The sequence below is a fragment of the Etheostoma spectabile genome, chromosome 17 (genome assembly GCF_008692095.1).
Source record: "Etheostoma spectabile isolate EspeVRDwgs_2016 chromosome 17, UIUC_Espe_1.0, whole genome shotgun sequence".
Taxonomy (NCBI): Eukaryota; Metazoa; Chordata; class Actinopteri; order Perciformes; family Percidae; genus Etheostoma; species Etheostoma spectabile.
In genome coordinates, this window is record NC_045749.1 from 5,269,893 (window position 1) to 5,284,892 (window position 15,000).

Here is a 15,000-nt window from a genome sequence, read left to right on the forward strand (position 1 = left end):
ACACACACACACACACACACACACACACACACACACACACACACACAAAAATGGTGATTCAATGAACTCAATTAACCTGAATTGCAACTAAACCTCATATGGGATGAATATGAGCAGGTGGTATCCTTGTTAGCTACACTCCCTCCGTGTGTGTGTGTGTGTGTGTGTGTGTGTGTGTGTGTGTGTGTGTAAATGGACCTGACAGAGGTTAAAAGTTGCAGGGTAAGATGCTGTTTCTGGTCAAAGCTGCTGTCTGCACCATTTAGCATTTAGATTTTTTTCTCCCTCTGGTGTCCTCTTTGCTCCTTGTAAGCTCAATTAAATTAAATACAACTGCATGTGCCTTACAGCCAAATCCCATACAAATACATGTTTCTTAAATGTCTGAATGCACTGGGAATTCAGTCATAAAATCTTTTTCAAATTGCTAATTTTTTTCTATTTTTACTGCTAATAAATGTGTACTGTATCTTTAAATGGGCAGCACAAAACAATATAAGCGGAATTTAATCAACATCTGCCCTATTCCCAAATAGCTGCCTCATTGTTACATAACAGTTTCTAACCCCCTCTCCTTCTTTCTTAATCTTTATTTTCCTTTTGATCTACCTTCTGTCATTTTATCCTCTTTGTCTCTGCTTCTCGGTATTAAAACCTACAATTAGTATTCATCCTGCCTAATTCCTTCTTTCCTGATACAGTTTCAATTCAAATGAGCTTCAGCAACCTGCCAGAGCAACTTGACAACATAACTGTCTAATTTATACTGCTAATGAGTCCATGTTAGGACACAGGGTACCATCTTTCTCCACATAGTACCGTTAGTCCTTTTTAATTTAAGAGCACCTCTCATAATCTACTTTGCCTGCCACCAAGCCTCGCAAGAGGACAATGATCTTTATTTTTTATTTTTTCATGTAATCTTTAACCAGTAAATAATCCCATTGAGATCCAGAATTTTTGGCAGCAGGATCGAAGTTTCAATATACAGTAACAAACAGCAAAAAACCGACTTAATACAAAATAGACAAATTACATTTAACACTTAAGAAAATCAGAAGTCTGTAACAGGACATGTGCATTCATTGGTCAGGAAGGCCTCGATCTTATTGTTTTAAAATGAGATTTAAAGATTAAGGTGACTTTGTAGCTTCAAGATGACGGAGCAAAAACCTTAAAAGCACTTTCACCAAATACAGTACGGGTTCGAGGAGTGATGCACATCATTGGTCCGTGTGAACGAAGGGTGCAGCTAGCTACCGATGGTACTGAGGCATCAGTAGAGAACGTAACTGAGAAGGCAACTTTTGCAACTGTCAACGCTTTGAGTTTGTGAAAAGCGCTATATAAATTTAATTTATTATTATTATTATTATTATTATAAAAAAATATTCATACCAGTGCTCCATTCTACGGTTGAATAAAGAAGACAAACCCACTTTCTCATACAACTTGAAATGATGTGTGCGGAAACCCAAGCCAGTGACAGACCGAACGCAGTATGGTACACCAAATCCAACATTTTCAGTGATGGCGAATTTGCTTGCATGTATAAAATATCACTGTAATCAAGTGCTGATAAAAACTATGCTTGAATTAATTTCTTTCTTGCACCAAAGGAAAAACAGCATTTGTTTTGGTAAGAAAGCCCAAGTATTTGATACTCTTTCAATCATCATTATTTATTATTATTTAAGGCGTTATTTAAGATCTACTTTCCATTAGTGGTGTAGTAGATTCTTCCTCAATGAACACCTTTGTATTTTGTTTAGACATCCCAAAATGCTGTTGGTCCTTATCCTGATTGAAATCCCTAAATCATTTGTCCTGTTGGATTTAAATATAATGCATGCACTGTAAAATCAGCAACTACTATTCTTGGTATAAATAAGGTTTAAAAGTTAGTGTGGTTAAAATTCTCCAGATCTAATTATTTCTTCCAGTTTAAAGACAGTTACAGTAGGCCTACATGATGGAGGCTTGTTATGTGTCTTTCTAGACATGTGTCAAACAAAGCAAGCAGTGCAGCAGCATTTGAAGTGCATCAACTAGACCCACTCTCTGTACTCTTTCTACATGAGGACCTTAAATGGTTTTTATGATATCAGATACTCTGGTTTGAAAGTAGCTGCTAGTAGTACAGCAAACAGTTCCAATGCTGGAATTAGGGTCAGTCTCAGATCATTTCAATAACCTTTCAAAACCAACAATCCGACATTGGCAACCACACTTCATGCAGTGATTGACGTGCAGAGGTGAGAAAACAGCCAGGGTTTGAACTTTTCTTGTTTTTATTCTTTACTCAACTATGTCTGGCATCGTTCATCAGTACTACCAAGTTCAAAAAATGAAATGGTCACCATTATTCCCATGTCTAAACGATTATTAAGCCTGGCACCCTGCCTTTGAGAGTGGCCGTTTGGAACAGGCTAAATCTTTTCTTGCATATCCCGACGTGACGTCTAGAGTCAAGCCTATTTAGGATTGGGTACAATGTACAAATTGAGTGTAAATTAACAGACATGAATATGTAAAATTGTTTCAATGTACAAAATCAGGCAAAAGTTTGGAGAATGAATATATATATACTATAAATTAAATATTCATTCATCAGAACCATTTATAATGACAGATAAATTATTCCGATAATTAAATTAATCAGAATAATTAAAAAAAATAAAATAAAAACGGACGGTCAACCATGTTATGAGTGTTGCCGTTGTATAGTCTGTCCACCAGAGGGCGCTCTACAACGTTGGTAACACTGCTTTGTTTTTTTTGTTAATGTGATTTTGTTCAAAGGACTTTAAGTTTTATATCTTAAGTTTGCATGTTTATATATTTAATTTATCAGAACTTTTATGTATTTTGATGTTCCTCTGTTCTGTTGTGAAAAAACAAATAATATCGTCTAATTCAAAATTATGTGTGAGGCCTTGAAATTATGAGAAATTTTACAGAATGCTGCTCATTTTGCATTTGAACACAAAGAAATGTACTGATACACGTGGATTAAATAATTATATATTAATACAACTGAATATTTATTTTCAGTTTTTTTCATTTCGGAGGTTTGTCTGTCTCTTTATCAGAAAGATACAGAGGTCAATATGTGCTGACAAGACGTAGCATGGGTGTGTGTGTGTGTGTGTGTGTGTGTGTGTGTGTGTGTGTGTGTGTGTGTGGGCTTTCACACATTGTCATGCTTTGAAAGGGTTAGAGTCCCTAGTTCAACAGAAGTGATGGGAGACGACAGAGAGAGGGCATAGGACGGCATGAAAGGTGGGGGAAAAGGGGTTAAGACAAAGGGAAGAATGAAAAATCGACAGAGAGGAGAGGCGACGAGAGGGTTTTTACACCCTGTCATGTTTGATGGATTCAGGTTCCGTCAGAGAAGGCAGAAGAGGAGGGGAGAGTAAGAGGGGAGGGGAGGTATCTTTGCAAACTGTCAACATATAAAGCCGAAGGAGGAGCAGAGGGGAGAAACTTCTGCGCAGTGACAAAGAGGAGATGAGCAGATGGAAGGAGAAAGAAGACAGGAGAAGACAGTCTTTGATGGGATTAACAGTACAGCAGGGGAGAAGGCAAGGAGGAGGAAGAAGGAGATGTTACTCTGTCACACTTTTGGAGAGTCCCATAGGAGGAGACAGAATAGGAGCAGAGGAGAAAAACAAGTGGAACTTTTAACTAAAGGAGAGAAAGAGAAAAGGAAGATAGAATGTAGAAGAAAAGGAGGGTGAAGACTAGTTCAGAAGGAAGGTGGTAGATACGAGAACAGAGGAAGTTAGTTAGGAGGATGATGGGGAGAGCGAAAGAGGGGGAGGAACAAGAAATAAGGCGAAAAGAATAAAATGGACGGTGAGGAAGTGATAGATGTGGAAGAAAAAAAAGTTGAGAAGAAAGCAGGAAAAAGAAGAAGTAAGAGAGGAGAAAAAAAGCAGAGAATGAAAATGAAGAGGCTGATGAGGAGAAAGTTGAGAAGCATGCGAAGAAGAAGAGGAGACTCAGAATTAAGTGAGAGAATGATGAAGAGGAGCAGAAGGCAGAGGAGTGGAAGGATGAAGAGGTTGAGGAGATTTTAGTATGGGAAGAGGAAGAAGAAGAAGAGAAGATTGTGGTTTACACTGATAATGGCCAATTTAAAAAAAAAGATATATATATAGATATATATTATATATATCTATATCTATATCTATATATATATACTATAAATTAAATATTCATTCATCAGAACCATTTATAATGACAAATAAATTATTCCGATAATTAAATTAATCAGAATAATTAAAAAAAATAAAATAAAAACGGACGGTCAACCATGTTATGAGTGTTGCCGTTGTATAGTCTGTCCACCAGAGGGCGCTCTACAACGTTGGTAACACTGCTTTGTTTTTTTTGTTAATGTGATTTTGTTCAAAGGACTTTAAGTTTTATATCTTAAGTTTGCATGTTTATATATTTAATTTATCAGAACTTTTATGTATTTTGATGTTCCTCTGTTCTGTTGTGAAAAAACAAATAATAATCATATTATTTTAGTGAGAACTCATAAATAACTACAAATAACTAATGTTAGGGTAATTTCTGGATAAAAAAAAAAATACTGTATATATTGGCCGATATATCAGAATATTGGATTTTTAAATAACCAAATATTTTTATAGGTATCGGGCTCTACTGTCAATCTGTGATTGAGTTGATGAATCTGCAATCTAATAAAAATATTCTGTGCCATCATCAACTTGTTTATTTACACTTAAAACACTGATAGTAACAAGTAATTTCCAATGAACATTTATTATTGCTAATGTAAATGTCACTCACTCAAATATTACTAATGACAAATAGTACTGGGACAGTAACTGATGATTTAACTTAACATGGAAAGACCCTGGTGAACACACGCACGCACGCACGCACACACACGCACACGCACGCACGCACGCCGGCACAAACTGGCATGATAAACAAATAATCTTGTATCCAATTAATTTGTGTTGTTTTGGCACATGTCTTAATCATGCCAGGGTTAATTATTATGGTATGTATTGTTGCATAACAGAACACACACACACACACACACACACACACACACACACACACACACACAAACACACACACACACACACACACACACAAACACACACACACACGGCAGAGTAAGGATTACAAAAAGTACAGTGAGGACATTGAAAGGTGCTACATACGTATATAAACACACATTAACGTGTGTGTGTGTGTGTGTGTGTGTGTGTGTGTGTGTGTGTGTGTGTGTTTGTGCATGCATCTGTGTAGTCACATGTATGTTACTCTACGAGTTGTGTGTGTCCGTGCATGTTTGATACTGTGTGTGTGTGTGTTTGGTATTGTCAGAACATGCGGTCATCACCCTCTGCAGGGCGCGTGTGTTTTCAGCTGGTTTCCCTCTCAGCACTGTTCCTTCTTCCCGCTGCACTTTCTCCCACCCGGATGACTGACGGAGGGTCACAGGCTGCAGTGACCTCTCATCTGCCCCCCCGCTGTCCTGAAGCTCCTCAAAAACCTACAATATAACAGGGTCATCTGGAAACTCTTAAAAACTCCAGGGAATCTAGCTTTTACCTTCAGAAGAAAATGTCCTATTGTGATCGCCTAAAACACCTTCAGCAGGAGTCAGAGTCGCATTCTATTTCTTTAAAAAAGAATAATCCACCACATACAGTATACACATGTGGTGTGGTAATAAAAGGAAAAATGACTAGCTGGGGAAAATTTGCGTGAATGCCCCCTCAAGTTGGAACTACTCAAAGTTGACGGTAAATTGGCAAATTCACATATTATTTCATGTATTGCATACAATATTTTGCTTACATGTTATTATTGTTATGGTATTAGGTTTTAACTGTCCACGTAGAGTGACCTAAATTAGTAAGAAAAGTTATTTATTAGCATCAACCCTGATAACAAGATAAAGCAGAATTTTAGAAGTTACTGGTGCAGCAACAAGTCTGGGACAAAATCAATATCATAAAGCCTCAAACTGGAAATAAATACTGGAAACTAGTACAGTCGCTATTAATGTGAACGAAAAAAAATACAACACATCTTTTTAGTGTCCATGTTTTTTCTCTTCCAAATTACAACTTAAAGCTTATGAACACACCCGAGTTGAAAGAACAACTTCCCAACCCAGGAAAAGGACCATCCGAGGAGCACATGAAAGCAGCATAAATATCCTGCTCCACCTGCCCAAACAAACCAAAGCTGAATGCAAGTTCACACCTGCTCCGAGAGGTTGTTGAAAGTCATTCTAGAACATGACAAAAACGCTCCCAAAAATAGAACAGGATGAAATAGGTCAATGAAAAAGTTAATGGCAAGCCTCTTTTTTTCTCTTTTGAAGAAATGAGAACTAGTAGCAGCCGCTGGATTACTTGTGATAAATTTTTCACACACTGAACTAGCAGGGATTACTTTGCCTGTGTCCAGTGGAAATTATGGTGATGAGGCTAAAACAAATCACACTGCTTAAAGCAGATTTTGGTACGTGTGTTTTCATCAAAGTATAGGGAACCTATCTTTCACCCAGTGCAGCCCGATGCAAGTGTCTTTACTAGTGTAAGACCGATGCAGTTGTCAACTTCCTGTCCAGAGCCCATGTCGTTTATAAAGCAAATGCACCTGCGCCCATCTGTGCGCCCATGGGCGTGCTGGTCTTACAGGGAGGTGTGTTCAGTTGAATTCTTGGCGTATTGCTATCTTGAGGCAGCGGGAAGTGATCGCGCCATTGACCAACAAAAACCTAGTCTAAAGTCAATAGGGCAGCATTTCATTGTTATTTTAACACAGTGCGCGTACACTATGCTTGATAAACACACACAGGGAAGCACAACAGCACACACACACATGCAAAAGATTTAAAATAAAAATATTACAGCGCGAATCGGCCATCGTACTAGCAATGCGCCAAGGTAGAAACACGTGTGACTATTTAAAGGGAATGGGAGATGACACTCTTATTGCTTTATTGCACGTAACGCCCAAAACACACCTATAAACTAATAAAGACACGAAGTACAACACTTTTGAACCATGCGCCTGGAGCATGGACCCTTATTTCTGCTGTCAAACTAGCAAAAGTGGATTTGGGCATGCCCTAAACGCACCTGCGCCTTGTGCCTCACGTTGTTCGCTTAGATTGTTGAACAGGGCCCTAGGTCAGATGACTAAGAGGCTAAACGGCCATTATCCATCATCTTAAAACTTCAGCTTTTTAGAGTACTTTACAAAAAAATCACCATACCCTCCATCTGTTTTAGATAATGGAAGTGTGAATTTCAAGCTGCATTATACATAAACAGCAGCCCCCAACTGTCCATTCAGCGCTGCAACCGGTAATAGCCTTGTTACTCAGTTACATCCCTCCTGTTCTCAGTAAAATCAAACAGCTACAAGAGAGATGACTGAACTACACTGTTTACCTCCCCATCGTTCCGACTGTACCTTGTGTAGCTCGTCATAGCAGATGTCAGATCCGGTATTGTTTAGTCAGTACGTTAATCCTTTCAACCTTTGTTGCTCACAGCAAAAAAGAAAAGAAAAGTAAATGAAACAGCAACAGCAAAAAAGGAAAAGAGTATCAGGCTTTTATCTCTGGCTTTGGGACACTTCACTCATGAGGTGCCGGTTGGATCGAACATGAAACAGTAACTTCTAAAAAAGAAAAGCTCACTATGTTCTTTTACTCGTACACCCCTGAAGCTGCTTTATCTGAAGGCACAATGCACACATTAATCAACATTAGAGAGTGATCGTGCCTGTTTTGGTGGGTGGTCTCTGGGGCAGGATGCTTAAAAGCAGATTTAAAACATGGGGTTGTGCCAAAATGCATTGAGAAAATCAATTTTAAATTCCAGTCTCACTGTATGAGAGTAGTTCATCTATAAGCCTTTTCCAAAACACTAATAATAAGAAAACATGAAAAAACAAATCTTAGTTTGAACACAGACTGTCATTATGTCTCTGCTACAAAATGTAAATGCAGATAAAATATGCCTGTCCAATGGTAAGAATTATTGGTGACGCTTTAAGTTTTCTACATAAGAGTGTCAGTCATGACACATGAACCCTAACCATAACTTGTCATGACAAAACCGAATGACACTTACTAAAAGAAGCGTTATAAAAAACAAGTCACACACGTTCATGACTGTCACTCTTACATAGATACCTTCAAGTAAAGTGTAACCAAATTATTACCTCATATACATTATGAATGTAGACTGTAAGCAGATCATTAGCTTGTGTTGCTTAGTAATATTATGGGGGGGGGGGGAACTTGGAATGATGTTGTACAGCATTTTCAAGGAATTACTTTTAATGATTAGCCGTGAGGATACAGCAAAACCTCCTGATGATAAATATATATGTATAAGATTTAGTGCCACAGCTTTTTCCCCCCCAAAAACAAGACTCTGGACTGGCAAACACACATATACAGGCGATAGAGACACGTGTATACACAAGAAAGTACATAATGATAAGCCTTCGTGTGCATACATACGCACAGTCCGAGGCCATAAAGATCTGTGCAAGGACAATTTAGCACAGAGAGAACCACCACATCAGCTCATAAAACCCACTCATTAAACACAAACCCACTGCAGGCCCTAAACCATGAGTGTGTGTATATAAGTGTGTGTTTGTATGTGTCTGTCTCTGTGTATCCCGGAGGTGTGTTTGATCTCCTGACTGTGATAATGCGATATCCAGCCCTTGTCTTTGATCCCCTCATCACTATAAACACTGCTGATGCCTGGTTAATGCACGCTGCCTTTAACAAACTGATAGCACTGCTCTCTGGCTGTGTGTGTGTGTGTGTGTGTGTGTGACAGAGATAGAGTATCATTTAATGAGTGTGCCCAGTAGAGTTTAACGGCATAGATTCTTCTTAAGACAACAACTTGAAAACACTGATCTGGGCTGATTTACCTCAAAATACATCCTATTTCCAACTCACATGAACATGCATTTGCTTTGAGTTAAGACACTATCAACATAAACTGCAATTTAAGTTCATATTGAAATTATTAATAAAGGCACTTTGTTTGTGTGTGTTTGAAAGGCAATTAAATAACAAGTGGTAAGTGGCTGTGTTTTTACCACTCTGTATTACATTAGATGGTGATATTAAGAAAGGGAGATGAGTAGCTCTGAAGAGATAAAGAGTGGAAAACAGAAGCACAGATGGTGCACGTGGCAGAGGATACGCGTGTGTGCGTTGTTTTGGATGCTATCTCAACTCTTTATATCGTGGAAAAAGATGCAAGTGCTGAAATATCCATAATGGTAATAGCAGTCATTTTTGTCATGATAACTATGTTTTTGCCAAAAACTCTGCATCGACACTGTGATATTTCTGCTATGGGTGTTCATTTATACAATAGGTGGTTTCTTACTTTGGGGATTCTTTGGCATTCTTTGTTGGGATAAAGGTAACTTAGCTGCCAATGAATGCCATTCACATCATGCTCACAGTGAACGTCCTCTTGGATACTATCTCTATTTGTCTTCTTTGTGCCAATAATCCCAAGAGAGTGGGGAGATTTTCAAACACCAGCAGAGAACAGATCTTAAAGCATTAAAAGCTCTTGGCTGGATGAGGGGGAAACCAGAGAACAGGGCTGAAGGAAAGGAGAAGAAAGGAGAGGACAGGTGTGATTCCCACTGAGTTTTCTGTACAGACTTCTGAGGAGAAGCAGAGGAGATAAAGTAGAAAAAAAGGGGGCAGGAATAAAGAAGGGGGAAGCAGAATCGCTCCTGAGGATGTTCAACCTGAATCTCAAATCAACAGGCCAGTTGAAACATGCTATCAGGGAGCAGCTGTGCATTTTGTCACCTTAGGAATACTGTATGTGCAATTTAAGTGCAACCACTGCTTTGATTTTATGTCTTGAACGTTGCCAGGTGAAAAGTGCTTTTCTTTCTTGTCAACTTTAAAGGGCTCTTATATAGGCTTTCTAAACTATAAATATGATTCAAATTGCAAAAAATCCACTGAGATGATTATACCACCTAGGGCCCTATCTTGCACCCAGTGCAATTGACTTTGTACACCAAAGCATGTATCATTCCTATAAGAGGAGGAGTGTTTCGTTGCAAGCGTTCCCTAGTGCTATTTTGCAGTTTCAGAAAACAATTCCACCACAGACCAGGAAAAACCTAGTCCAAAGTCAGTGGCGCGTTATTCAGATGCTATTTTAAGGACGCATGCTTGGCCGTAATGTAGAGTGGGCCCACCGCACATACATTTTGCTTCTCTCATCTCACGGACCCACCAGTTCCCATTTTTGCAAACCATGCATAAATTCAAGGAAAAATATGACCTTGTTTTACACAACATTTCCATTAATTGTGGATGTGTTGATGACATCAATGAGGAACTATTAGAGGACTTAAGGCGATGTGATGTTGAATTGCATGTGCCGATTCCACTTAACCCAAATGTCCCAGCAGCAGAACGGCATAGGAGAGACAGAAGAGCTGCATCGTCTATAGTAAGGTGATCTCGGTCTAATGTTAGACTACACTGCAAAAATATCCCCATGCATTCATAACCTCGTGATTCACTGAGAGTGAGGCCGAAACATTGTAAAGTATGTTTTTGTGACATTTCTTTATTTACATTTGGTCAAAAAGAAAAATCAATAGCAAACGGCGGTCTCCTCGGCTGTGAACCGGTTCTGGCGTGCGCCCATAAGATCGTGCGCCTAGAAAATCCACCATTATAATAGCAATCCTTTTAAAGGGAATGTGAAATAACGCTCTTATTGGTTTATTGCCCGTTACGCCCAATCCACACCTATGAGTAATGTAGCTACTTCAGACCAACCCATTTTAGATACGTGTCGGGCGCAAGAGTCATTTACCCTGCCGGTATAATAACAGCGTTTGAGATCCACCCACAAAGTTACTTGCGTTTGGCGTTTGATCCTTGCGTTTGAGATTGTTTAAATAGGGCCCCGACTCTGTTATGTCCTCCAACCAGTAATGTCTCGGTTGTTTCTTTTCATCGTCCCCATTTTTTGGCATTTCTGTTCTGCACTTTGCAGAGCTCACACGTCAATCAACAGTACAGCCTACTGTTCTGTTTTTAAAGTATTGGTTTCTGTACAAAGTGCTCTTCACTTTGTCACAATGCTATACAAGCTGCTCCTCTGTGCACTGCATTGTGGTGGAATAGTGTCCAAAAACAAAATCAGGGTAAGTATGGACAGACAGTGTGAACACACTATAAACTCAAAACCTGCGCAGCATTAGTATGTAGTACAGAATTGGGACACACTTATTATCTGCAGAGCCATATTAATATTCTTCTGGTGGGAAAAGCAACAACACAGCAGCTGCATTAGCAAATCTTTCATGATGTGACTATAGTGTGAATTAGTTTTGTTGTGTTGTATCAATGAAAAAAGTAACAAAAAAAAAAGAATGTATTGATTAATTGTGCTTTTGGCCTGTTGATTCAGAATTCCGAAAAACCGCATAAAGTACATTCTCAGCGCTGATTGGCTGTCACACCTGTCCGTTCCTTCCCGCTGCGTCTCCATTGGGGGGTTTCAAGCAGCACGTAGAAGGAGGACTGCTTATTGTACTCCTCCCGGTCTAAGATCCTAATGGTTATGCTCTTCCTGTATGGGACACACACGTACACACACATAAAGGGAGGTGGTAAATGCATGCATGGTAAACAAACAACATGGCAAGGTATTTACACACACGCACACACACACACACACACACAGACGAGGAGGAGTAATGGATGTGGTGAGATGAGGTGATCCACAACCTGCTGCATGTTCACAGTCATAGTGAGGACACATCAGGAGGTACATGAGCAAGAAATAAATCATAATCTCCTCCTGTGTGCCTCCATGTGTTGGGAACATGCAGCCTCTGCAATGCGGCCGACACCTTGTGGTCTAGGGCTCAAGGTTCAAGAGGCTCAGCCCCTTCCTGACCTTTGGTGTCACTGCTCTCCACCAGGCGAGGCTCTCCGATCTCTAAGTAGAAGGTTTTGTTCTTCTCGTACTCCTCGTCGTCGATAATTCTCACCTTGATGGTTTTACTGAGGAGGGGGAGGAGGAAGGGGGAGAAAGGAAGAAACGAGGAGGAAAAAAGAGAAGGCAGAAAAGTGAGGAAAGGACGGACTGGAAAGTGGAACAGCAAGAGGAAACAGAAAAGAGCTGCATTTGGTTTTCCCACAAGCATCTAAATATCAAGACATCAAGACCAAAATCTCCAAGAAAGCTTAGTTATCAGGTAACATTAACGGTTATATTTCCACCTAATCGAAGCATAACATCTGATGTCAGATGGATCTCGGGTGCTATTGGAGAAGCTCCCATTAGTCTGATGAGATTGGTCTGATAAACCCCTCTGTCAGCCTGCGGCCCCGATAAAAGCTCAATTCAATCTTCCACTCAAGCCTGATATCAGCTTTAAATTTTATTTTTTTATTTTAGGAAAAAAAAAGTCTTCACTTGGATGCTAAAAGCTAAATGAAGACTCGCAGTGGCTGGAGAGTTTATCATCTCTATTAGTTCTTTTGGCAGGAGAACACCCATGACTCACGATGATGAATTTGGCATGTACAACCAAGAAGCTTTTAAGACCCAGCAACAGGTCTGCAAATTATGTATTTTATACACACATTGTTTTTTACTCTGATGAGACTATTTGACAGGCTAATCCCATGCAGTGGTAATTGTTGGAAGTCTGACTGTGTGTAATATTTTCCTTGATGCCTCTAGGAAACCAGGACAATTCACCGTCAATTAAGCCAATCCAAGAATTTAATTTTCATCAAAATCAACAGAAACCAAAAAATTGCAGAACAATACACAGCCTGTAAAAGATACCTAAGAACAAGTGCTTTAGCAAATTAATTGTAGATTATTCTTCACAATTCTGGCTGAATTAAAAGTGAAATGATCTATACTGCAGTCTTTAAAGTTGAAGAGATCAGCGTATAGACACATCTGAGACATTAGAATAATAAGAAGTTATCCAAGATCGATGCAACAAAAAGGAAAGAGTGAGAAGGAAAATAACAATGAAGGAGTGATTATTTTAAAATGTCTGCTGCTGCAATCAACACCTTCAATTAACACCCCCAACCAGCTCTGGTTTGGGATTTAAGCCAAAATGTTACAAAAACCTGTACCATGAGCCAAAGTCTAATTTTCCTCATTTTTAGATATTAATGTTTTGCTTTCATTCTCCATCCAAACCTTTCATTGACTGTTGAACAAAACAGCAATAAATCATCCTGTAAACTGTAACAGCGTAATGTTGATGAACAAATACAAGCCAATGACTTCTTTCTCTGAAGCCGGGTTTTCACCAATACTTTAACTGCCAAGTGCAGCGCCGATTATTTACCAACCAAATTCATGCTCCAGCAAGACTCAGTGTGGAGAGAGAGTGTGTGTCTGACTGTGTGTATTTATTGTGGCACTTGGCCTCAGTCATATGGCAGGAAAGCTAATATCTGAGGTCACAGGGCTATGGAGCGCTACCTAGTGTGTGTACAGTATGTGTGTGAGTAAGTGCCTGTGGGCGTATGTGTGAATGTGTGTGTGTGTGTTTATCTGTGTTTCCAGTCTGGAACAAAACCCATATTCGGATCCAAATCCACTACAGGCAATAACAAAGACATGTGAGAGAATACTCATAATCTGGCCTACAGGGTGTGAAATGGGACGGACACACACACACACACACACACACACACACACACACACACACACACCCACCACACACACACACACACACACACACACACACACACTTATATAAGCCATTATCTCTGTCACAGGCCTGCAACATGTTTGGAATCGACAGCTGGCTCATGTAGATTACATCTGTCTCTAGTCTGCGCTGTTGTAAGAAGTATTCAAAGGTTTATTCTGTAAAAGTAGCAATACCACACCATAAAAATATTATTAAATGAAGTATTACAAGTACAATACAGTACAAGTATTAGCTCAATGTGCTTAAGGCTTCAAAATAAATGTACTTATTGTGAAGAATGAGCCTTTTTCAGGATGTTAGACTATGCTCTACCCAATTTGATTGTAAAAGCTGTCAAATTAAATTGAGTTGAAGTACAACACTAACCCCTGACATCAAAGTAAAGTACAAGTACCTAAAAAGTGCACAGTAGATGAATGCATCTATATTTGTACCACCAACAGTATTCCCATCCGTAGCATGGCTCATTGATGACAAAAAATAAAGAAGCCTGGTAGAAATCTAATTTTACAGCCTTACAGGTTAATTCATCAGCTGCATAATAGAAACACAGTAAAGGGTAAACCATTAAAATGCCATACGCAGACACACACACACACACACACACACACACACACACACACACACACACACACACACACACACACACCCACCACCAACCCCAACAGGATCGAAATACCAGGGGTTAACTCATTACAATAGACAGATCAGGCCATTTATCACTGTCCTGTAACAGCAGATGGGAAGCAGTTTTCACCTTCTGGCCTGGAGAAGCTCATGACCAACAGGCTGTCACTCAACACTCACAGAGCAGCTGAAGTGATGGAGTAAAACCCTCCCCTGCCTCAAGGTGGAGCCCTTGAGCAAGGCCCTTCACCTCCCAAATGATGGAGTGGAAGGGCTCAGGGAACAGCAATGTTTACATTCCCACTGAGAGAATAATGGCCTCTACTACTACTTCAATTAATACAAAGCTTATTATAACCAAGGAAGTACACAGGAAAGTTTTATGACTTTGGAATTTATTGTCTCTCGTACTGCTTCTGTGTTTCACATTTGTATGATGTTAATAAAGTTGGCGTTTCACTCAGATTTACCAACGTGTTGATTGATTCCTTCACTTAGTGGGTCTCCTTCCAGAGCAGCTACAGCCACCTCCTCAGTTGGCACCCGCATTGCTAGCAAAGCTCTCATTAATAGTCTACA

At 39.5% G+C, this 15,000-nt stretch overlaps 1 protein-coding gene across 2 annotated transcripts in view; it reads right to left on the minus strand.

The window, feature by feature from the left end:
• The window catches only part of slc8a1b (solute carrier family 8 member 1b), a 140,455-nt gene that overhangs the window by 32,305 nt on the left and 93,150 nt on the right, over window positions 1-15,000 (minus strand). Inside the window, exon 5 of one of the 2 annotated variants that reach the window (XM_032541004.1) lies at window positions 11,560-11,669. In XM_032541004.1, coding sequence (XP_032396895.1) covers window positions 11,560-11,669 — 110 coding nt within the window. Of the gene's footprint in view, window positions 1-11,559; window positions 11,670-11,999; window positions 12,107-15,000 lie in introns of both variants that reach the window. The other variant, XM_032541005.1, reaches the window with a different exon arrangement.